The sequence below is a fragment of the Lissotriton vulgaris genome, chromosome 9, assembly GCF_964263255.1.
Source record: "Lissotriton vulgaris chromosome 9, aLisVul1.2, whole genome shotgun sequence".
Taxonomy (NCBI): Eukaryota; Metazoa; Chordata; class Amphibia; order Caudata; family Salamandridae; genus Lissotriton; species Lissotriton vulgaris.
This window is the reverse complement of record NC_141697.1, coordinates 909,308,462-909,331,999: the sequence shown is the minus strand read 5'-3', so window position 1 is coordinate 909,331,999 and position 23,538 is coordinate 909,308,462. Positions and strand designations below refer to the sequence as shown.

The 23,538-nt window shown below is 45.5% G+C and overlaps 1 protein-coding gene across 3 annotated transcripts in view; it reads left to right on the top strand.

Moving 5' to 3' along the window:
• LOC147692494 (ras-related protein ORAB-1-like) overlaps positions 1-18,510 on the top strand; it is a 188,821-nt gene extending 170,311 nt beyond the window's left edge. For all 3 annotated transcript variants that reach the window (XM_086938704.1, XM_086938702.1, XM_086938703.1), the window contains exon 7: positions 17,122-18,510. In XM_086938704.1, the coding sequence (XP_086794830.1) occupies positions 17,122-17,337 (216 nt within the window). In that variant the 3' untranslated portion in view covers positions 17,338-18,510. The remainder of the gene's footprint in view (positions 1-17,121) is intronic.
• Positions 18,511-23,538: the final 5,028 nt, after the last annotated feature.

The window sequence follows — 23,538 nt, the reverse complement described above, 5'->3', positions numbered from 1 at the left end:
GTGCTTTACAGGAGGGCTGTCACCAGTGTCCACGTGGGGTACACCAGTGAGTAACACCGGGGGTCAGAGAGAACAGTGGGGCGAACTGTTCCAGCAACTGGCGACAGTCTCACTGCTGCTCTTGAGTCAGTGTAGGGGAGAGGATCACACCCTCCACTGACCCATCATGCTCCTTGGTAGACAGGTCAGGGAGAGGCTCACTCTCCTCTTCCGCCCCATCATCTGTCGCCAAGAGCCTACTCACTTTGGACATCTTGAAGTGGGCCTTGAGGCGGTTCACGTGAAGGACCCTCAGAGGGTTCCTTGGAGTCTGCAAATTCACCAGGTATTTGACGTCACTTTTGCACTCCACCACCTCATATGGCCCAGTCCACTTGTCCTGCAAGACACAAGGTTCCACTGGGGCCATGACCCACACTTTTTGCCCAGGTTGAAATTCGACTAGAGTGGCATTCTGGTCATACCACTTCTTCATTTTCTCCTGGCTTGCTTCTAGGTTCGCCTGAGCGAGTTTCCTGAAGCGGGCAGTCTATTTTCGGAAGGCCAGCATGTAACTAAACACATCCTGGGGAGTTTTCCTGGGAGCTGCCTCCTAGCCCTCTTTCACCAAACTTAGAGGTCCTCTGACAGGGTGGCCATACAGGAGCTCAAAGGGGCTGTACCCAAGAGACTTCTGAGGCACCTCTCTGTATGCAAAGATCAGGCATGGCAAGAGGACGTCCCACTTACGCCTCATGGGTTCTGTTAGACTCTTGATCATGGCCTTCAAGGTCTGGTTGAATCTCTCCACCAGACCATTTCCTTGAGGGTGGTAAGGAGTGGTGAACTTGTAGGTTACACCACACTCTTTCCACAGGGATGTCATATACTTGGATATTAAATTGGTCCCCCTATCAGAAACCACCTCTCTGTGGAATTCCACTCAGGAAAAGATCGCCATTAACGCCCGGCCCACAACTGTTGCCGTCGTTGTCTTGAGAGAGATTGCTTCCGGGTACCGGGTGGCATGGTCCACCAAGACCAGGATGTATCTGTTGCCCATGGCTGTCTTGGGATCCAGTGGTCCCACAATATCCATCCCTACCCTTTCAAAGGGTGTACCAACAACAGGAAAAGTTTGGAGAGAAGCTTTGATCTTCCTCCCACTCTTTCCACTTGCCTGGCAAGTTTGGAAAGACCTACAGTGTGCATCTGACTGCCTTTGCATTTGGGGCCAAAAGAAGTGGGTGACAAGCCTGTCAAAGGTCTTGTCCTGCCCCAAATGTCCTGCCAAAGGCACGTCATGAGCCAGACCCAGTGGGAAGGTCCTGAAGCACTGGGGTACCACCAGCACACTGGCTGACCCAGGCTCAGCGACCTTAGGCTCACTGTATAAGAAACTATTCTCCCAGTAGATCAGATGTGACCCTGACTGATTACCAGCTGCCTGGTCTGCAGACTGCCGCTGCAGACCCTCCAGAGTAGGGCATTCACTCTGCTCGCTGCAGAACTCCTCCCTGGTGGGACCACCTTCTTGCTGCCAATGGGTCAGCTCAGAGATGTCTCCCAGTTCGGCTACCTGCTCTCCTGTAGGCACCGAGGTGTCCCCCTTGAGGTCCGACTCCTCCTGGTCCGTGGGATCTTCGGGGGCAGGTTTCCCACGCCCCCTGCCCTTTCTCTTGGCACAGACTTGGGCCACTGTTTCAGGCTCCAAGTCCTCTCGATCACCCTTTCTGTCCGCCATTGACCGAGTAGACACGCATGCCCACTCTGGCAACCCAAGCATCTCCAAGTGAGACCTGAATTTAACATCCTTCCATAAGGAGTGTTCCAGGTTGTTACCTAGCAGACAATCTACAGGCATGGAATGGCTCACAACCACCCTCAAGGGACCTGAGACCCCCCCCCATTCAAAGGGAACCTGCACTACCTTACACTGGAACTCCGAATTGTCTACAGCAACTATTGGCGGAATGCCGCTGGGACTACCTGCTTCTCAGTGACCAGGTGAAACCGGACTGAGGTCACACTGGCTCCAGAGCCTCTACCCTTTTCCCATTAATGGTCACCCAAGTGCTATATTTCTTTGTGTTAGGGGGCACCTGTTCTCCTGGGACCATCTCACTGTCCCCTAGTGAGACGAGGGTCATTTCTTCGGGATCCCCACCATCCAGCAGGTACCCCTCCTCCCCAAGCTCTACACTAGCCAACACCTTGGTCTGTCCACCAGTGGGTGGCTGTGTACCCTTTGGGCACCTGGGGCCCCCCTACATGTGAATCACCTGATCACATGCATAACACTTGCGGGCCGGTCTCAGCAGGCTTCCCTGTAGTGACCCCTTTCTTCTTATCACCTGGGGGCTTGGAACCTTTACCCTGGGTACTAGTTTGGGGCCCTTTAGAGAACTCCTGACTTATACCCTTGTCCCCCCCACTTTTCTACAGGGGACCCTGCCCACCTTTGGCTGAGTCTCCCCCAAACGCTTTCTTGTGGACCCTGGTACTCACCCAGTGGTCCGCCTCCATAGCAAGCTTTCTGGGGTCAATTAGCTTACTGTCAACTAGGTGCTGGTGTAGATCTGCAAAACATAGACTAGACAAGTAGTCCCATGCAATCAAATTGTAGAGCCCCTGAAAATCTGTGACATTATTGCCTTTCACACAGCCAACCAGCAACCTACAGAACATATCCACACATTACAACCAAGTGTTGGTCTCAGACTTTTTACTGGACCTAAACTTATCCCTGTACTTTTCAGGAGTGAGCCCATACCTAGTGAAGAGAGCGTCTTTCATGTCGGCATAGGTGAGGTCCTGCCCCTTACCCAAAGCTATCAGGGTATCCCTAGCTTCCTCACGAAAGAGAGGCCACAACCCCGCTCCCCAGTTCCTCTCAGGGACCTCATTCATATGAATAGACGACTCGTACCCTTTAATGTCATCACCCTTCTTGTACTCTTTACCTACGTTCTTGGGGATGTGTACAATCATGTATGTGTGGGCTGAAGAGTTGCTGCCACCATATCAGCAGGTTCTACTTTTTAGCTCCAGCTCCTTGATCATTCTCTCATAATCTAGTATCATTTTCCTTTCCCCCATGGCTATTCTCTTGTCTTCCAGTTGACTTTCTATTCTGAATTTCTCCAATTCAAATTTCCTAGCTTCACGCCTGTCCTCCAGCTCCTCTGGGGACAAAGTACTACTGCCTGCCCTGTAGGTTTTCCCTCCTCCCAAAAGCACATCTTCCCTTGTGCCAAGCTCATCCAACTCTCCACTGAGATTACCAGATTGCCCACTGGCATGTCTGGCTGCTACCCAGGCGCTCAGCGTCTTTTGTAGCTCATCCTTCCTGGTGAGGCCTCTGACCTGGACTTTCAGGTTCTTGCAAATTGATTTCAACTCCTTCTTATTGTAGGCTTCCAATCGATCCTCCTCAAAGGCAATTTCCATTGATGCAGTAGATGATGCAATTGATTCAGGCATGTTTAAGTAGCAAGTTCAACTGGCAAGTTTAAAAATAGGCCAAAAAGAAAAAGAACCTGTACTTGGTACGTAATGGTCTGCGATATGGTAGTGCACACCAATCACTGTAAGTCAAGTGCAAACATAAGTCCTATCCTCACCGCTGACAATCCATATTAGAAATTGGTTTTCTGGTTGGCTAAGGTTTGCACCAAAGCCAGGCAGAAACCACCAGTATAGACAGGATAAGGGAGTTACACTCCTAAAATAACCCCTGCTTCACCCCTTGGTAGCTTGGCATGAGCAGTCAGGCTTATCTCAGAGGCAGTGTGTAAAGCATTTGCACATAACCAACAGTAATACAGTGTAAATACTACAAAAGGACACCACACCAGTTTAGAAAAAATATCCAATATTTTTATATACTTAAACAAGACCAAAAACGATACAAATCCACAGTACAGTACTTTAAAATTAGTTGTGTTGCACAATGTCTTTAAAGTGCAAAGTTACGTTGAAAACATAGTTTGTATGAGTCGGTAGCTCAGTCCGAGTCTACAGCGATGCTGAAAACATCAGAGTCTCACAGTTCTAGCTGACCGTGTGGTGCTGGCCAGCAACAGCGGGCCAGACTCGTTAACAGTACCTTAGTACCTTTCTTAGTGCGATTCACACGGAGGTGCGAGTCTTTCTTGGCATCCGTCGCAGTTGCGATGCAAAGTCGATGCGGTGCAAGCAGCGGCTCGGTGACGATCATCCAGACGGCGTCGGTGAGACCACGGCTTGTGGTGCAGGGCGAGTCGGTGCTTGATGCGGTGCTGGCAGGTTGCGGTGCAGGTGACCGAGCTGGTTGTGGCGTCCGTCGCGGTTACGGGGCAAAGTGGAAGTGGTGCACGGTGCAGCGTCGGTGAGACCAAGGCGGGCGGTGCAGGGCGAGACAGTGCTCGATAAGGTGCTGGCAAGTTGCAATGCAGCAACAGAGCCGGTTGACGTGACGAGGCAGTCATGCGTGTCGAGCCAGCGGCAACCGTTTGGGTGAGCCCAGGCCAGTGAAGTGAAGTGAGGCGATGCAGGTTGCGGTGCCTCTCGATGCGGTGCAGGCAGCGGCTCGTGACGATCGTGCAGACGGCGTCGGTGCAGGGCGAGACTGTGCTTCGATGCGGTGCCTGCAGGACACTAGGCCGGCGATGGAGTCGGATGACTAGGCCGGTCGTGGTTCCCTCTTCTCTGTGGCAACTGAAACAACGGTTCCAGGAGCGATACCCAGAGGTTGGTGAAGTCTTTGCAGTCCCTGAGACTTCTTAACAGGAGGCCAGCTTGGTTTCAGTTCTTTGAGATACTCAGCACAAGTAGAGAAAATTCAGTCCAGTCCATTCACTGCCTAAGGCAGAAGCAGCAGCTGCAGGCCAACCCAACAAAGCAACAACACAGCAAAGGGGCAGTACTCCTCCTGGCAGCTCTTCCAGCTCTTCTTCTTGGCAGGTTCCTTGATTCCAGTGAGACCTAAAGTCTTGGGTTCTGGGCCCCAATATTTATACCAGCAATTCCTTTGTTCTCTGAAGGCAGAGGGGCCTGGACCTAGATCAAACCAGTTTGAGGTGCATTCTGCCAGGGTAAACCTTCTTTCTTTGTCAGTGTGGGCCAGGGTTCTCAGACGCACCACAGGAGGTGGAACCTGCATTGTGGAAGGCGAGCCCAGCCCTATTCAGACTCAGGTGATATTCCTCCCACCCATCTATGTGTAGATGTGCCTACTCAGCCCTGCTGACTCACCCTGTCTCCCCCAGCCCTTGTCATTCACAAACTAGACAGCTAATACACAAGCTATCAGAGGCAGGCTAGATGGTTAGGTCAGAAAATACCCACTTTCTAAAAGTGGTATTTTCAAACACAGAATGTTAAAACCAACTTTACTAAAATATGTATTTTATCATTCAGAGTGCAGGCATACTAAACTCGAATTTCTACCATGTTCCCTGAGTCAGTTAGGATCATAGGATGTAATTATCAAACTGCCTATTCTGGCCTATGGAGAACAGGTAGCCTTGCAATAGTGAAAAACGAAGTAGGCTGTAATTCACTATCAGGACATGCCACACACACCAGGGCATGTCCTACCTTTTACATACAATGCACCCTGCCCATGGGAGTACCTTGGGCCTACCTTAGGGGTGACTCACATGTAGAAAAGGGAAGGTTTAAGGACTTGCAAGTGTGTGCACTTGCCAAGTCGACATGGCAGCCCCAGCCTGCGCACAGGCGTGGCAATGGCAGGCCAGAGTTACATTTCACTGGCTTTTTTGCGTGGGTGGCACAATCCAGTGCTGCTGCCCATCAACAGCATTTGATTTAGAGGCCCTGGCACTCGCAGTGCACTTTACTAGGGACTCACCCATAAATCAAATATGTCAATCATGGAAACATCAATCAATAACACATTTTATACAGGAGCACTTGCACTTTACCACTGGACAGCAGTGAGGAAAGTGCGCAGAATCATCACACCACCAAAAACAGAGTTAAAACCGGGAGGTCAGAAAGGAAAATGTAAGCGGAAACACACCACAAGATGCAAAGTCTAACAAAATGTTAAAAACCTTTACCTCCCTTGACACTCCTGTCAACCTTATCTCCCACCATGTCATTACTTTGGAAAGTTTAATCTGCGGTCTGTTTGAGAGAATCCTTGATTATGGTTTATAATATTTTTATAAGGATGAATGATGGTGTGACATAGTTCTTGGAGTGACACTGTAGGCTAATAGTAAGTGCTAAGTGTGTGGCTGTATGATGGCTGGTGTCTTGAAATATGATGGTGGGTGTATAATGCTGTATTTGTGTGTGTGTATAATGATGATTGGATATATTGAGCAGTAGGGTGATGGTGTATGGCTATGACTGCATGTGATGGTGTGTGTGGGCATTTAATGCTGTATTTAGATGCATTGTTTGGAGGTTGTGGGTATGTATTCTTGGTTTTGCAAACATCATGAGTATGTGTGTAATGGTTGTGATAGGTAGGGGCATTTCATGATCGACCTTTGCAAGTATGTTGATGCGGGTGGTTGTATAAATGCGGCTGTGTTGATTGTCTGATGCAGGGGTTGCTTCTCCATTGGGGCCAAAAGGGCAGCGCCCCCCCCCCCCCACACGCACACACACAATCATGTCGCACCTCCATCTTCTTTCTCAAAATATTACAGCTTTTATATGTAACAAAAGTATCTCACTGAGCATTTCCTTACATGTAAATGCTGCAATATCACCCTGCACCAGAAGAGTGCTCCCGGGGCTGTATTGCGCATGTGTCAAGCGTGGGCTGTTACAGTCCATCCTTTCACGGACTCAATACATATCTGACATGCTGCACTAGTGTCAGGCAGTGCAGCATGTCAGATAATGGTGAATTGGGGCATCTCAGTCATGCGCCCTTAAGCCCCATCAGATGCTAGGATGAAGGAAAAAGGAAAGCCTACCATCCTATCTGAGCTTCTGATTGGGCATAAGGGTGTGAGCCTCGGTCAGGCGCTTTGTTTGTTCGTTCTGAAAGTCTGATCTGAGTTAAATCCATCGTTTTTTCACGCCATTCCAGTTTAGACCCAGCCATATGCCAATCATTCTTGACCCTGCTTCCCATGGGAGTAGTCAAGCCCGAACTGCCAGGCCAGGTCCTCCCTGGACAAGAATCAAGCAAATTGGATTGGCGTGGCATGCAAAAAAATGATGGACTTAATCCAGATCTGTGATCTTTTTGCATGGGGGGGGGTTTGCTGGTATTTGTTATTTGTTATTTGAGCACATGAGAGTTTGTGTGTTAATGTATGATGTAGGGTGTGTAGATTTATGACGTTTGTGTGGACCTGTTTTTGGTGTGCTGGTATATGATCTTGTAGTAAATATGTTAGCCATTTTGGAGTACAATGTGTTCTGTGGACCTATGATATTGGTTTTGTGGTTTTATGATGGTCTGTGTTGCAGTATGATATTGATATTGCTTGTGTGAAGGTGGATGCATTGAGCTAAGAGGGTGGTTCTAATGGAGTATGACGTTAGCTCTGTAGAAGAATGGTGGCGAGTGTTGGTATATGATTGGAGATGAGTTGACTATTATATTGCTTGTGTGGATGAACGATGATGTATGATCTTAGTTGTGTGCATGTATTACGTTGTGTGTGTTCCAGTATGAGGGTGGGTATGTTAAGCTATGGTCGCGGCCATGTTGGCATCATATTAGATCAGTATTGGCTTATGATGTTGGTTGTGGGGCTACTGGCTTTTGATGGTGGTGGCTTTATTGTATGATGTTGATTGTGTGAATGTATTGTTGGGGCTTTTTTGCATCTTATAGACGTTCTGTGGATGTTTGATGGAGAGAATGTGGACCTATGTTGAATGTGTTTACATTTGATGGTGGTGGTGTTGGTATTAGGATGTTGGTTGTGTGGAAGTAATATAATGGGTGCGCCGATGTATAACAGTCTGTGTATGACAAAAGGTCTGTTAGCTAGCTTTTTAGAGTGGATGTATGATGTTGGTTCTGTGGACATATGATGGTGGTATGATCTTGGTTCGAGGGAGGTGATGATTAGGTTGTTCACTTATGATGTTTGGGAGGACTTGTGATGTTGGGTGTGTCTACAGTCTTCCTGCAGTTTCTGTGTGCTGTCCTGCCTCTGTAGTCCCTATCAGCGAGCTCCACACATCCAGTAGCACCTACATGTGCCTTCGTTCTCTCCTATATTCCCTGTATGTGACACCTTCCTTTCTATAGCTCTGTGTGATCTGCCATCTTGCAGCCCATTAGTTCGGTCTTGTCTTGCTCCTGCTGTCACTCTGTGCCACACTGCACCCATCCAACTCTTAAGTGTGTCACTCCTGTCGCCTCTCTGTGTCCTACCTTGCCTCGCCTCTACAGAGCCCATGCGTGTCCCCATGTGTGTCCCCAGCTCCCTCTATTCCTCTTATGTGTTCACTACCCCCCCTCATCCCGTTTTTTGCACCCACTCTATAATGCCTCTGTGTGCCCTGTAATCCCTGCAACCCCTGTCTGCCAACATGCCAAGCCCCATGGAGCCTGTTTGCTCCTTTCTCTACTGTATGTGGCACCAGCTTCCCTGCAAACTTGCCCTCCATTACAGCACCTGTGTGTGCCTATTTTTCTGTACAGGGCTCTCCCAAATTTGGGCTAACATGGTAGATTTTATTTTAATTGGCCCGTAAATCAGAGGCATGTTAGTGTAAAACCTGGCAATCTTTTCCTCATTTTCCAAACATACCTCCCGGCCCCACGCATCGAAGTGAAAGACCTAGTTATGGGCAATTAGCCGAACATTTTAAATGGGAGTGGTCATTAAAAGAAATAAAGGCCTGTGTCTTAGGATAACATTGCTCCCCCCAGCTCTGTGGAGCTGGAGGGAGTAATGTTACACAGTCCATTTAAGAAGGAGACCTCTTAGTATGCAGGAGTCTTCGGCTTATGGTAAAAACAAACAAGCATTTGCAGTACAATAGGACTCACATTTACGAAAGTTTGAGCTATTGCCATTGTAAATGATAATGCCTTTTATTTATGTGTTGTTTTTAAAACTGATGAATAAAGGGCATTGTAATTCACAATGCCAATAGCTTAAAGTCTCGCAAATGCGAGACATATTGCATTGCAAATGCGTGCTATTAAATGTTAGGAGAAAGCTGTCCTCAAAGCTATTTGAAAAAATAGTGCTTGGAGGCTGTAATTAAAGCCTACAGAGTAACAACACACGTAACAGGGGGTGTTGCCATGGGAGGTTAAAAAATTAGACCAGGCGGTATTAAGGAGAGACTACTAAGCCTTTTGACTAATGAACAGCCACAGTTTACAGTGGACAATCACACAAGCCAATGAAAAATATGGGCGGACAGTAGGCGGAGCTTCAAGTCCTTACCTCAATACAGCATGCCTCGCAGAGAAGCCCATGCGCTGCCCAGGCTCAACCTAAAAATACAGACTGAGCGGAAAAAAACAATGAAGGGAAGGGTAATATACTCTTTAGAGCCTTGCAAATGGCTTTCTGTCCCGGCATATTGTCTAAAAGAAATAATGATAATAATAAAACGAAGTTTAAGTGGAGTTAAGATTTACTGCTATGTTGCTATATTCCGCCCCCCAAAATTGAAGAAAAAAAGAAATTCTGAAATTAAAGTCTTCTTTCTCTTTTACGAGCAACTGAATCACTTAGCCTTAACTCCCACTGATATTATGTAGTGCTTACAATGTGAAATTGGATGGTAAATATACTTTTTAATGTTATGAGACGTTTGGTGAGGTGTGATATGTCGATTTTAGATATTTTAATGTTACTGCTGTGAAATATGTAAGACCTTCAAATAATAACAAAGTGAGTAGTATTTGTTTAACAATTGTCTAATGTTTGTGTATTACTTTTAAAAAATGTCTGCGATTATTGTGTCTGGAGATGGTTTTGTTACAAAAGGGTTGAGATACTATTATAGCAGTGTTTTTTGTTTTGATTATGTTGAAAATGTTAAATGGCTTAGTTTTGTAATGTTAATGTGTTGGAATGTTACCTTTTATATTTGTGGAATGTGCATTGTATTTAAATAAGAGCTTCCAAAATATTTAATTGGGCGTTTCTCAAAACGTGTGAAATTGACATTATGGACTTTGTATGTGTAATATGCTGTTATTCTTTCTGAGTGGGCCTTGGCTCACAAAAGGGGAAATCTCAATTGATTCTTGATGGCCCTTACCTCTGTCAATGATTGTAGTAAATGACATATTAGACGTTGCGGATATGCATATAATGTTTATTTCATACTTCATTTTTTGTGAAGTAGTAGTAATAAAGAAAGGCATCTAATGGGAACAAGGACACAAGGGGTTACATCTATGCAAGTGGGATAAATCATAGGGCCCGATTCACAAAAGTAATCTGAGACAAAATCCTAACTTTACGACTTTCGGTATTTACAAAGTGCATTTAGGAGTAGTACTCCTGAATGCCCTTGGTGAATACCAAAAGTTGTAAAGTTAGTATTTTGCCTCAGTTAAACTTAAGTTTTGGTCTTAAGTTAGTCTTAACTGAGACAAAATCCTTACTTTTCGACTTTTGGTATTCACAAAGGGCATTTAGGAGTAGTAAAGTTTGTACTACTCTTAAATGCATTATGTTAGGATTTTGTTTCAGATTACTTTTGTGAATCTGGCCCATATAGTATATGCTTTGTGAATATTAGCAGATTTTTCTCTGTAAAGTCACAGATACATGGTGTGCGATTGTAGTAAAGTGAAAGTTGGCCTGTGTTTTGTAGTAATAAATGGGCAAGTATATATCCATATTAATTTTTCCAAATAACATGTTTTATGGGGCCATTCCTATTTTCACTAGCAGAGCATACATATATAGATGCTTATTAAAGAAGTGTGATAGTACCTCTAATTTGAGGGATCAGAAAACCTTTTACTCCAAAAGTGGTGTAGGTGTATCTCAGCAGTGATCTTTTAAAATACTGTCCAGATTGCGGAAGCAGTTTTTTTTTAATAAACATATTTTATAGAATTTTTGCACAAGAGGTACCCAATTATTATAGTAGAAAGTGTTACAGCAGCTAACCACAGCACAGGCCAGAAGGGTAGTAGACTATAAAGCAACACATCAATGCATGTGTCAAAAGGTGAGGCCCTAGACAAATTGTTCCAGCAATTTCCCCCATACATGACCACATTTCAAGGGGCATCTCCGGGCCTATTAGACTTGCTTGTTGTGCGCTCCAGTCCATCCCCTGCCTCCACTGCGAGAAGATGAGAGGTGCAGGGTTCTTCCAGCGAGCAGCAGTGTCCCACTTGGCAACCATGAGGGCTGTACCCAGGAATGCTCGATCTGCCCTCAAGCCCCAGAGTCCTCCAACACCCCCAGCAGGAGCACCAAGGGTGAAAGGGCGACTTCCTAACCCAAGACTTTAGTCAATTCCCCAATTCCCCCACCACCACAGTCCAAAACCCCCGGATCTTAGAGCACGACCACACCATGTAATAAAAGTCGTCAGGAGGGCCCCCACAGCGGGGGCAGGTGGGTTCAGAAAGGAAGCCTGTCTGGTGCAACCTAGCCGGATAAGGTGAGCACAATGTTATGTTATAGTGACTTATATAGCGCTCAGCTGCCCCAGCAAAGGGGCGTCCTGGCGCTTCTGACAGCTCACCGACAACTGACTACGATGAAGCTCAGCAAGACAATGTCCGGAAAAGCTTAGTTTAAGAGAAATAGGTGGGTCTTAATTGTCTTCCTAAAAACCAGCTGATCTTCGAGTTCTCATATGTGTGCTGGGAGTGCGTTCCACAGCTTTGCTGCCACATAGCAGAAGGAACGTTCTCCCGCTCTGCAGCGTTTGACCCGAGGTACACTGACCAAGTGTAGTTCCGCTGAACGTAGTGCACGGGTTGGGACATACGGGGTCAAGAGGTTACAGAGCATTTTGGGAGTGGTAAGTTTTAGAATTTTAAAAGAATGACATAATGATTTGAACTGAATTCGCTGGGCCATCGGGAGCCAATGTAGCCTCCGGATGGTGTCAGTGATGGAACAAAACCGTGGAAGGCCAACCAAGGTTCTCGCTGGCGCATTCTGAATGCTCTGCATCCGCATAATCTTGGCTTTATTGGCACCCAGGAGCAAGGAGCTAGCATAGTCCAATTGTGACAGAACAGTGGATTGGACTATTAGCTGTCTGGTGGATGCGTCAAAGCACTTTAAAATAGGTTTGAGACCTCGTAAGATGCCAAAGCATATGGCAGCAACTTTTTTTGTGTGGAGGCAGAAACTAAGTATGTAGATAGTATGTCTGAATCAGGTGCATCCTGTAGGAGATGGTGATGGTCCTAGGTGCCATCATTGCGTCCTGCCAGTCAACATCCTCAAGAGGACCCGGCCAACCCTCCCAATGGGTCGTAAGGCTATCCATGGTACCTGAGGTGTTGATTATCAATGTATGATAGATTTTGGAAACCCCACCCTTGCCCAGTGCAACCATAAGAAGCTTGACCTCCAATGGACTAAACTTCGGGAGTGGGTCAGTCTGTTCTACAGGAGTGAGGAGTGAGTGTCACAGTTGGAGATATTTGTAGAATTGTGTGGAGGTATGCGCATAAGTATTCTGAAGCTGTTGAAAGGATAGCATGTGTGACCCTGACCACACGTCACCCAGTTGCGAGATGTGGTCCAGTCTCCCAAAATCTTGTTGCTCCACCACCTCTCTCAGCCAGTGCTGTGCCAGAGGTGCATTTGTTGTGTATGTGTGCTATCCCATTGAGTATGTCGGAGCGCAGCCCTCCAGGTGTGGGAAACCGCTCTGGTCACCGGAGGGGTGCAGCGGGGGATCGGGATACGTAAAGCAGAGCTACAAATGGAGGGAACCCCAAAATCAACAGTTCCAGTCTGTAAGCCGGGTCCAACCAACCCCCATTAAGCCAGTCGTGTATCACCAGAAGTTGAGAAGTAAGGTAATAAAGGTATAAATTGGCCATTCCTAAGCCCCCATCATAAGGTGCTCGTTGGTAATGGGCAAGAGCGAGGCAAGGTCTGGATCCGTGCAAAGGAGGGTTGGTTAGTGGGGAATTGCTAAAATTACACTTGCAATTCTAATTTCCATTGTAATCGGTGCCCTTTGTTTGGTATGATTCCGTAACACTAGGGAAATTTAAAAAGATAAGTGCAGAATTCATGTATGTCTGGATTGTAAAGTTCACGAAGACCTTGGTTTCCCATAGGTCTTTATACTATAGAAGCTTGTTTAGGGTGAGTTGGAAACCAGTTTGTGATTCATAGTTTTCCTGAAAAATCAAGTCCAGTTTATTGAGGCACTCTTCTGGTTCCTAAACCTTAAATAATGCGATTGGTGGTTAAGGCTCATTATTTTGGTGGTCTTATGATGTTATGTACCAAACCATTTGCCTAGGTCCTCCATGGATAAGGTTAGCTCTCCCCAATCCCAGAAGTGCCGAAGGTACACCACAGAGGTAGCTATTACCAGGCCTGTTACACAGCTATTCTTTTTTCTGATCTGTGTTAAAAAAAACATGATTGGCCTATAAAGCCCTGTCTTCAAGAGGACAGGGAGCATGCATGGCTGAGAACAGGATGATGGCCATTCCCAATGTGTTCTGGGTTAGGGTGTCTTGACTCTTTAAATGGGTGTGTTACCCCAAAGGGTAGAAGTTTGAATTGGTAGTGTTGACTGGGGGTGAGTGTTTGATTGGCTCAAATGCTCCGTCCATCATCCCCTTTTGTATCGCAGTGTTGACAATGTACCAAAAAACACTGGCAGCGGGGATGTGCCAGATGTATGGGGATGTGGAAGTAGGTGTCCTTGAAAGTTGAGGACCACTATAGAGTCCACATGCAGAGCAGCAAAACGGCATTTGGCTGGGTGGTCATGTGAAAGCGCATCAACAGGATGTACCAGTTCAGCAGTCTGGGATCCAGCACAAGCTGCAGAATTCCGTACCATTTGGGGATCAGGGAGTAGACTCCTTGGCCACCAGCTCAATAGCATTTTTATTGGGAGCTTCTACTTCTTCCTGTCACAGATGTTTGAAACTGAGTAAACAGCGGCAAGGTGATATTATTCGTTGTGTGGAACTCTTGGCAGTACCCTAGCTAAACTACTGAGAGAACCCTTTTGTTGGAGCCTATTTCCTCCAATTCGGGATGGAAGAACCGCAACCTTCTCCTAACAGATATATGTAATCAACAGGGTAGTCACTGCTTCTTAGAGGCAGAGGCGCCATTTCTGACGATACCCTGGCACCTGAGGGGGAGTAGATGACTTGTAGCCTCCCCTCAGCTACTGTTTCCGTAAGGCAGATCTAGGTGTTGAGATCTTTAGTGCACCTATGATAATCTGGATGTCTTTTAAAAAAATATATAATAATCACTAACCTTTTCTGGTATTGTCTCCAACGGAGCCCAAAACAAGAGCTTCCAAACACCTAGGACACTCGGGTCTGAAACCTGGGACTCTGTGGCAAGAATGGTGCTTTAACAGGATGTCGATGTTAATCTCCTGACTGGAGTATCAGCAGAGTCCAATGCACACCTGACGTTCACCGTTGATATCACCTTCTCTCCCACTGGCAGCTCTTGTCCCCTCTTGCGGTAGGCTTCATTGAGTGTTTAACTAATTCCTCCAAGTGATAGTGATCATACCTGTAGAGCAGTTGGACCAAATTAGCAATATTTTACTGTGCAGCAAACCTCACACGCTTCCCAGCCTCTTCGATCTTCTTGCTCTCCTTGTCTGGAGGAGGAGAAAATCCTGTTGCCTCAGCCGAAGTGCTCTTTCCTACAGTGTGGACAAGCAGTGAGTCATGTGAGACATGTCCTCAAATGTGACCGGATCGTCTGAGGCCACGTTTTGATTTTTCCTCAGCCTGTGGGGTGACAACCCTAACTTTCACGGGATCTTTAAAGTTGTATGCACATGACTTCAGCTTGCTTCAGAGCATAAGAAGATAATGAAGAGATTTAAGTTTCCTGGAGGGGGTCTCAAATAAAAAAAAATGTCCTTCTCCTCTACCACATGGCTCTTTATCTTGGGGTGTTGCTCTACTTTCTGTATGACTGTGGTAGGAAGTGGTATCATCTGGTGTGGAAGCCTTAGCAGGGTTATGGTTCGAAGTCAGGGAGGATTATCAGGTTGAACCCCACCTCCCCACAAGACAAGCCTAAGAATCTCCCCCTCTACAGGTATAGCAGGGTTTTAATAAGGATTTGGGGATCATAGGGCTGCCTTGGTCTGAGTTAGTGTGAGGAGGTGGATGTGGTGATGGTGTACAAGGCAAAAAAGGTGGTATTGGAGTGCAAGGCCACAGAGGTGGTGGTGATGGGATGGTGGTCCTATCCCTACCCTTCCTGGGGTTAGGATAGGCCTAACACTACTCAAAGATGTGTTTGTCAAATTTGGGCTTCCTCTTCTTTGGGATTGGAGGAGTATGAGACTGGGCTGGAATGGCTCTTTCTCATGGAGGAATGGATACATGTTCTCCTCTGCCTTACATCAGGCACTTGGAGAACCTCTATGGTGGTCGGGCCACACTTGAGTCTGACTGCGGAACTGAAGCCTGTTTCAGAACCATTCTTGGAGAGGGTATTGGAGTCATTGGCTTCTTAGAGCTTCTGGGTCGAGAAATGAGGATGGATGGCAGAGGTTAGTTACCCTTGCTGGAGGCTTGCTCTGGGCTGAAGGAGCCCCTGAAGGCTAAGGGGTGTCTGTGCCTATTCAGGGTGGTTTTGAGGTCCATGGCCAACTCCCTCAGCAGGCGTACTCTGTCTCGACCTGGGACTGCTTTGGAGGTCAAACTCTGAGGAATTAATTTTCGAGGGAATAAAGTGGAACAGAGTATCTAGAGGTAGTCTTTGTCCAGTGGGCTCTGCTGTGATGGAAATTCCTCTTCCTTCCTGCTGTGTCTGCATTTTGTGGTGTGCCCAACGGTGTTTTCATCGGTGTCAGATCTTGTTCTTGCACCTGAATGCTTTACACAGGAGCATGTTGCATTGTTGTGGTCTGGAGAAAAAAACTCCGCTGCTGATCAGACCAAGTGAGTTTTGCATTGCATTCAGTGGAGAACTGGAATGTTGTCCTTTCTATAGCACCTACCCCACCCCACCCCACCCCACCCCCCACAATAGTCACTCTTTAAAGTACCCGTTTCCTCAAGAGGTCGTGTCAAAGCTGTTTGGAGTCGAGTGACCATGGTCGCTTTCTAGCAAAGTTCCCCTGTCCTGGAGATGAAGTTTCAATGCCCGGAACCGATGGTCCCGGTGAAAACGACATCTGTCCTGGAACTGACATTACCAACTTCCGAACCTGATAGGAGGGAAGAAAATCTGAGGTGAAGTCTTTGTCCTGTTGCATTGTGGGCTGATGTTGGAGTCACGAGGAGTCACGTGACTCGTAAGGTCTTTGAAGGAAAAACAACTTCCAAACACATATGCCCAGCACCGGGTGGCAGGAGTATGCAGTGCATGTGTATGTACAACCACACATGCAACAAACACGAAATTTTCAGGTTTAGTAGGAAGTAACCACAAGGTTTGTTACTGTGTTTCTGTCCCGGCCCTCAGCTTGGGCGGCGCTATACAATTGCATAAATCAGATTAACAACCCATTAAATCCTTCTAGAGCAAAATTTATTTTCTAAATTTGTTTCTGATCAACGCAGCCCTATTAATCCAAACTCGTTCTACTCCAAAACAATAAGCTTCACAAAATTCTCATGGAAATGTACTAGTCTGTTAAGCAATTATGTCACCATCTCAACCCACCAATCCTTCACTCCCATCATGCTTTTTCTTCTATATCCTATCAAGTTCAGGATGGGACATAACATATTTCAGGAAAGCGGAGACCGTTGTTTCAAAATGTTTCAATGTGGTTTGATTCAATTAAATCTAATACAGACAAATACATTTAGGAAAAACGTACAAAAGGCATTCTTAGTGGTTCATGTGAAGTGTGTGTCGTTTGCCAGTAAGGAATGAGTTGATGGTATCAACTATGCTGTTAACTAGATGTCTGCTAGTGACAAGTCTGTACATTGAATACAAACAACCATTGGTTCCTCGCCAGCTTGAGCACCGCCAACTCTAGTCTTTCCCTAACACACTTTCTCTCTTTTACCGGCAGGAATATGCAGATTCCCTACACATACCCTTCCTGGAGACCAGCGCCAAGAACGCCAACAACGTAGAGCAGGCCTTCGTCACAATGGCAGCAGAAATTAAGAACCGCGTGGGCTCTGGCTCCACTCAGAACGATTCCCAGAAATCCAACATCCGGATCCAGAGTGCCCCACTCAAGCAAGGTGGGGCCGGTGCAGGAGGAGGGGGTGGCTGCTGCTAAGCGAATTAGCAACAAAAAAGATCTGGCCACACAGGGTGGCCTTCATCCAGCAATGTCTGGTGTAAAAAGATGGCTGGAGCGAGAAGACTTCAAAGGGAGCCAGTTTTTATTTATTTTAAATTATTCTTTTCTCTCAATCTATTTATTGGATTTTCTCCCGTCCTGTCACAGTGACGGACATGTCTGCAGTTTGTTTTAAAACGTTTTTGCGTTTAGTTTCCTGCTTGAGGCCTTTGTTCAGAGAAGTGTCTTCCTATATTACAACTAACAGAACACAACAGGAAGCCTGGTTATGTGCAGTGTGGTCCAGCTAGGTATGGAAGCCCATCACCTCTAGGGCAAGAACGCCTCATTTCCTTTGGAATCGACCCATGGTGCCTTTGCATCACTTCTGGAAGCAGCATGGACCGGGATTGTCGAATAGACGCTTGCGGGACTAGCTCCAGGCCGTTTCCCCACTTTTATCCTGGAATGATGGTTAGCAGTTCCAGGAAGTTCTTTCTGTTTGTGTACAGAGTGAAGGCAGAAGTTACACAGATTGTCTGGCAGGGAATCCTGCATTTGTTCACAAAGGCAGAGGTCGGGGCTCCTTTGATATTTTGACTCTGCAGCACTCAAGCCAACATTTGGATCCAAACCTGCACCTTACCGAGTATGCCTGTCCCCCATGCATGATTCCAAATGTGTAGCATATTCATGAACTGCCCTTCCCACTGATATGTGCCATCCTAGCACAGGGGGATGAAGCACTCGATTGCAAATACATACCTGGTGTTCATCATATTACGCAAAGGTGAAAGACTGTGCTAGTGATTTATGTAGGAAGAATGAAGCTCTTCCACTCCACTCCCAAAAACGACCTACGAATGACATGGAGCAAAATGAGCCATATTTAGTACCCAAGGAGGTAACAAAGTCCTTCCAACTATTGCAGAGTGCATGCATGTTGTTACCTGCCATGAGAGCCTCTGGGACGCGTGTAATGCCGGGGTGACTAACTGTACTGGATACCGTCCATCTGACAAGACGCTGTACTGAAAACCCTGGTTCAAAGTGGCTTCTTGGACCCTCTTCTCTTTCTGTTGACTTGTTTTATAGGGTGCAGAAAAGTGTTGGCTTACCATAACGATTGTGACGTTTGAATGAAATACGAATAAACTTACATTTGACTTAGCCACTGCTTTTATCCATGTGGTTATTTTGTGTCTTTTGCGTCCTTACTCTTGTAGCTTCCTTCATGTTGACTGGCATATTACAGGTCTTAAGAGAAAATCAGGTCTCTTTGGTTTGGATCAGGCATGTGCAGGATCACTGGATGCAACTTCAGCTACCATGTAGCCCATCAGCTGCTTAACATACAGTGTTTCCCCGGTAGATTGCTGCTTTGAAATTCCCTTCTTTTGTATTTTATCCTAAATTGTCAGTTCATTCCTAAAGTCTGGCTAAGAGATCAGAACAGGCTCTTGATTTTTTTTCCTAAACAGAAAACTTCACTGTTAACTACACATTATGTATTGCTCAATAGTTTAGCCATGTCTAACCCGAATATCATATGAGTGGTGGCAACTCTGTCAAAACATGGCTGATCCGAGAGATTCTACCAAAAGTACAAAAGCTTGAGCTCATTGTTTAGAGGAGTGAATTGGTTTGCTGTTGAGGATGGCAGGCCGCAGGACACATCTCTACAAGAATATATCTCTCATCTGTGCTGCTATCTTTTTGCAACTCATGGTAGTTTCTAAATCCTGGCCCAAATCTCCCCAACCTTAAGCACTCCCTTCGGATGTTACTGCTTCAAAAATTTTCTCCTATTTAAAGGGCAACTCTGATTTTTAAGGATGTATGAATAATTTGGCTCCGCTGGTAGAGTATGCAGAGGTTTGTCCAATTCCTACAAAACCCTCCCAACCACCGCATGGTGGAGTTGTTCTTGCGTGCGACTTGCCAACGTTAAGTTGGTGGGTGAGAATTTGCATCACCTAGTGCGGGTTTCGGGTGTTAGAACCCCTCGGTCGCGGCAGTTGGCGCCGTTCGCGCTGAGAAAGCTGCAGCTCTAATAGAAAATCTGCTCCAGCGGCAGAAAGCAGTGCACTCTAGCGCGCTGTGTGGTGCAGGCCATGCTGATTTTAGGCGCAGAACAAGCTCTTGTGTTAAAAATCAGCACAAGTAGCACAACGTGCTGACTTCTGCCCACCCCTAGCGATTTTATAATTCTGCTATGCTCTGAAGAATGATTAACGTAGCTGTTCCTGCCCATTAGAGGGTTAGGGTAATGCCACTGAGGTGATTACAGGAAGTATACCCAACTCTTCCATTACTGAAGCTACCTTTAAATGCCAATAAAGGGAGTCTTAACTTCTCACAGGTAACACTTACTTCCTTCACTGAACTTACACTACTGTATCCGACTCATTTTACAATAATCACAAAGTCCTTGTGCTATCAGTGAAGCGATGTTCAACTTAATCAAATCCATTGAATTTATATAACACTTTCGCCAAATACCTAATAATAAAATAAAGACTTTACAAAAAAAAACTGCCAGTTTACGGGAAATTCAATTTGAACATTTTAGGAATAAGAATTAGAAGAAAGGTAGACCTTCAGAAAAAATGAATGAAGTATAAGAGTTGGGTAGTATAGCAAGCGGAAAAGATCCAATATTTTGAGGCCAGTCGAGAGAAAGCAAGAACATGGGTATGAGTGTGAGGGTTGACCAAGAACAATTATAACTAAATCTAGGAGTTATTTACCAAGCAAAAATGGTTAGGAGTGTAAGACCATGACAACTGAAAATAATATACAAAAAAAAGTGGAAGAGAGGAGGGAAACGAGAAAACAAAGCAGTACGCGAGGAGGTGATTGAGGCAGTAAGGTGAGTTGAAGAGGAGATAGAGAACAGAACTTTTACTACAGAAGGGCTAAGAAGCAGGCAGGGAGCTCAAAATACAGTCTGAGCAGCAGTCAAGACAGGAGAGAATAGTTGTTAAAACGAAGGATTTGGGTGGCTTGGAAAGTGGTATGTGTTCAGTCGGATCTTTCGGAGATTATTTCGTTGTAATGCAAAAGGTGCAAAAAAGAAGATATCCTTAAATACGTTCTTCAATAAGCAAAGGAGAGCTTCCTTGATTGAATGACAGACCGTCCTATAGCCCATTCCGAAAGAAGTACCGGAGTAGTTGCCATTCATCCTGGGATTCCTAGAACCAACCTATCAGACCAAACAAACACTAGGGAATTTTAAAATTAAATGAGGAACTAAAAACATTTTAAAGAGGCGTTCTAAATTTGTATTCCAATGTTTTAAAAACATTAAGGGGCATATTTACAAGCACCTATTGCCACAGGAATGTCACTAAAAGGTGACGTTCCTGTGGCGATAAACCTTCTCCTTATTCACAAGGCGGCTTTAAGCCACTTAACATGGCTTAACACCACCTTGTAAACAAGGCCCCCTTTCACGCTACACTTAGCGTGAAAGGGGAGTGCAATGGGTGTTGTGGTGGGCGTTCTGACACAACACCCATTGATTTTCCCGCTGCGCCTTATATAAAAGGGTGGCATTAATAGGAGACCGCACCAAAATTAAGACCAGGGAAAACCTGGTCTTAACATGGCGAAACGAGGAGAAATGTTTTATTTTGCCTCGTTTTTGCTGTTTCTATGTGTGCTGCATTGTGTAGCACACATAGAAATATCAAATTGCAATGAGTAATTTTTTATGTGCAGGAAAGTGTCCCTTCCTGCACATAAACAATCATTAGAAAAAAATCGGTATATAACCTCTATGTGTGCTGCATTGTGCAGCACACATACAAGTTACATATCGCCATTCTGGATTGTTTATGTGCAGGAAGGGACACCTTCCTGCACATAAACAATCATGCCCTCAACACAGGCACCCTTGCACTATGGTGCATCCTGCTTTTCTAAAGTGACGGAACGCGACGTTTACAATTTTGGAGCTAACCTGCACTCTGCCACTTTCTTAGACATATGCCCCTAAATGTCCACTGTCTGGTTAGAGGTTAACTGAAAGCAGGATTGAGATGCCAAGCAGTATTCTGTACCGCTGAAAACTTACATTTTCATGACTTCAGTGTTCAAACGGCAACAATGTGCCATGGGGAGAGGATGTAGCCTTATGGCTAGAGCGGTCGACCGCGAAACTGGGGAATTGCGTCTGAGTCTCCGCAACGACACTGAACATCCTGTGATTGTTGGCGAATCACTAAATCTCCCCGTGGCTAACAAGAATTAATGTGTCCATCTGTAACTAAACTGGTGCTCATGTAAAGCGCTCTAATACCGGATATCCTTGAATCTAGTTCACGCTGTATAAAACTCCAAAATCATTTTTTTGTTAGTACTGCTCAAATAAAATGAGTGTGAAATAATTTACCATTTACAAAATAGATGATTCCATATATTTAATAAAGTACCCCGCGTATACAATACATTGGAAACATATAGAAGACGGTAAAAACCTGTTTGATAAAGCAAAGAAAGCAAGATCAGAACGGTCATTATAAACCATTCCTGGAGAAGCAGCACAACATAAACCTGTCTCGCTTATACATAATACAAACAGTATAAGCACTTCTGAGAGGAGGCGACTGGAATAAAGTTTTATTTCAGCAAGATGTAGTCTGCATAAAGAACCTTGCCAAATCCTTAACAAATGGGCAGAATGCAGTTTCTTATAGATTTTTCCCACAAAAATAGCACATTACTTTAAACAGACTTGGAAACAGGTAACTAGAAATAAAGGAGGGAGCAATGGCCGGCAGAAACCATCACCACGTGGCTGAGAGGACTGAGTAACTGAAGGAAATCAAGAGCTGCTTTCATTAATCGCAAGTTTCGTGCAGTTTCGAGTTGAGAGGCTCACTTTCCCGACGCCCCTCACCCCAGTGATTTCTTATGAGGTGATCCCCACCTTAGGGCTCGAGAAATAACAGGAAGTAAAAAAGGGTGCTAATTCCACTCGCTCCTGTGGTTGCTATAAAAGTACAACATTCTGACTGTTTTTCCTCCTGCTTAAGACTGAGACAGTAAGAGGCATCCCTGTTGGGCTTGGCTTCCCTAGGATTTGCCCAAGGTTCTCCGGGTGCTGGGCACAGGGCATAAAAGGCCTGCAGAACATGATACCTGCAAACTGAAGGTAAAACACCCATCCTCGTCTTGCCTCGCATTGGCAGGCGGAGCAGCTGGTATCGGGTGAGAAACTGAAATGATATGGCTTTGTAGTAACACCCTAGAGGCATCTGAAGAAGGTAAGAGATCACCAGGGTGCGGGCACAGCTTCCTCCTGTCCATCTCTTTGTTGTTGGTGTACATTCATTCATTCATAAAATCTTTATTTCTGCAATTTGCCATAAAAGAGTACAGAAACAAGTAAAAGCGGTATTCAGGGATGATAATTCAATTCATTGTTGCATACATGTTAAGTAATTAAAAACATGCATGCTAAAATAATACATGATTTCAGTAAGGCAGATCTTGTCAACTAAAAACGATTCACTATCATGCATTAACGATTAAGTACCTCCGCTTATACCACATAGCTGCCAGGAATTGCGAAACAGCAAATACAATGTGTCTGGTCGTGTTGGTTTTTAAAACTCTAAAAGCATGCATACACTACAAAACCCAAATTCTTGCACAGAGGTACGAGCCAGTACTTCCTGGGATTACAGTAAGCTGGGCAAAAGAAGAGAACGTGCAGTTCATTTTCTATGTCACAGCTACACCCAGGACAGTTTCTCGCTGCAAAGGCAGACCATTTGCTAGTAAAGGCTCGTAAAGGTAGAGTACCATATCTCCATTGCACATAAAGTTTCCTGATTAAAATAGGATAAATATCATCCAAGAAGTGCTCAAAATGGTAAGAGGCTTTAATCATTAAAAAAGAATCAGTTAAGGTGCCGACTTGAGGGTTGGACAAAGCAGCAGTAAGTTTGTCATCAGCAAATATCCTAGTAAGGGACTTGCGCGAAACCATTTTGCAACTCCTCTCAGGATCATGCCATAAAGCAGGTAATCCCAACCTTGCACATTCATTCTTTATGAACATGAGCCAAGGGATATTTACTGCGCTATAATGGGTTTGTATTTCTTTAAGTTCTAGCCTGTAATTTAGCAGCTCTGGCGTTATCCAGAGCCTGCGCCAGAGCCTAATGGGTTTAAGCGCTAGTTCAT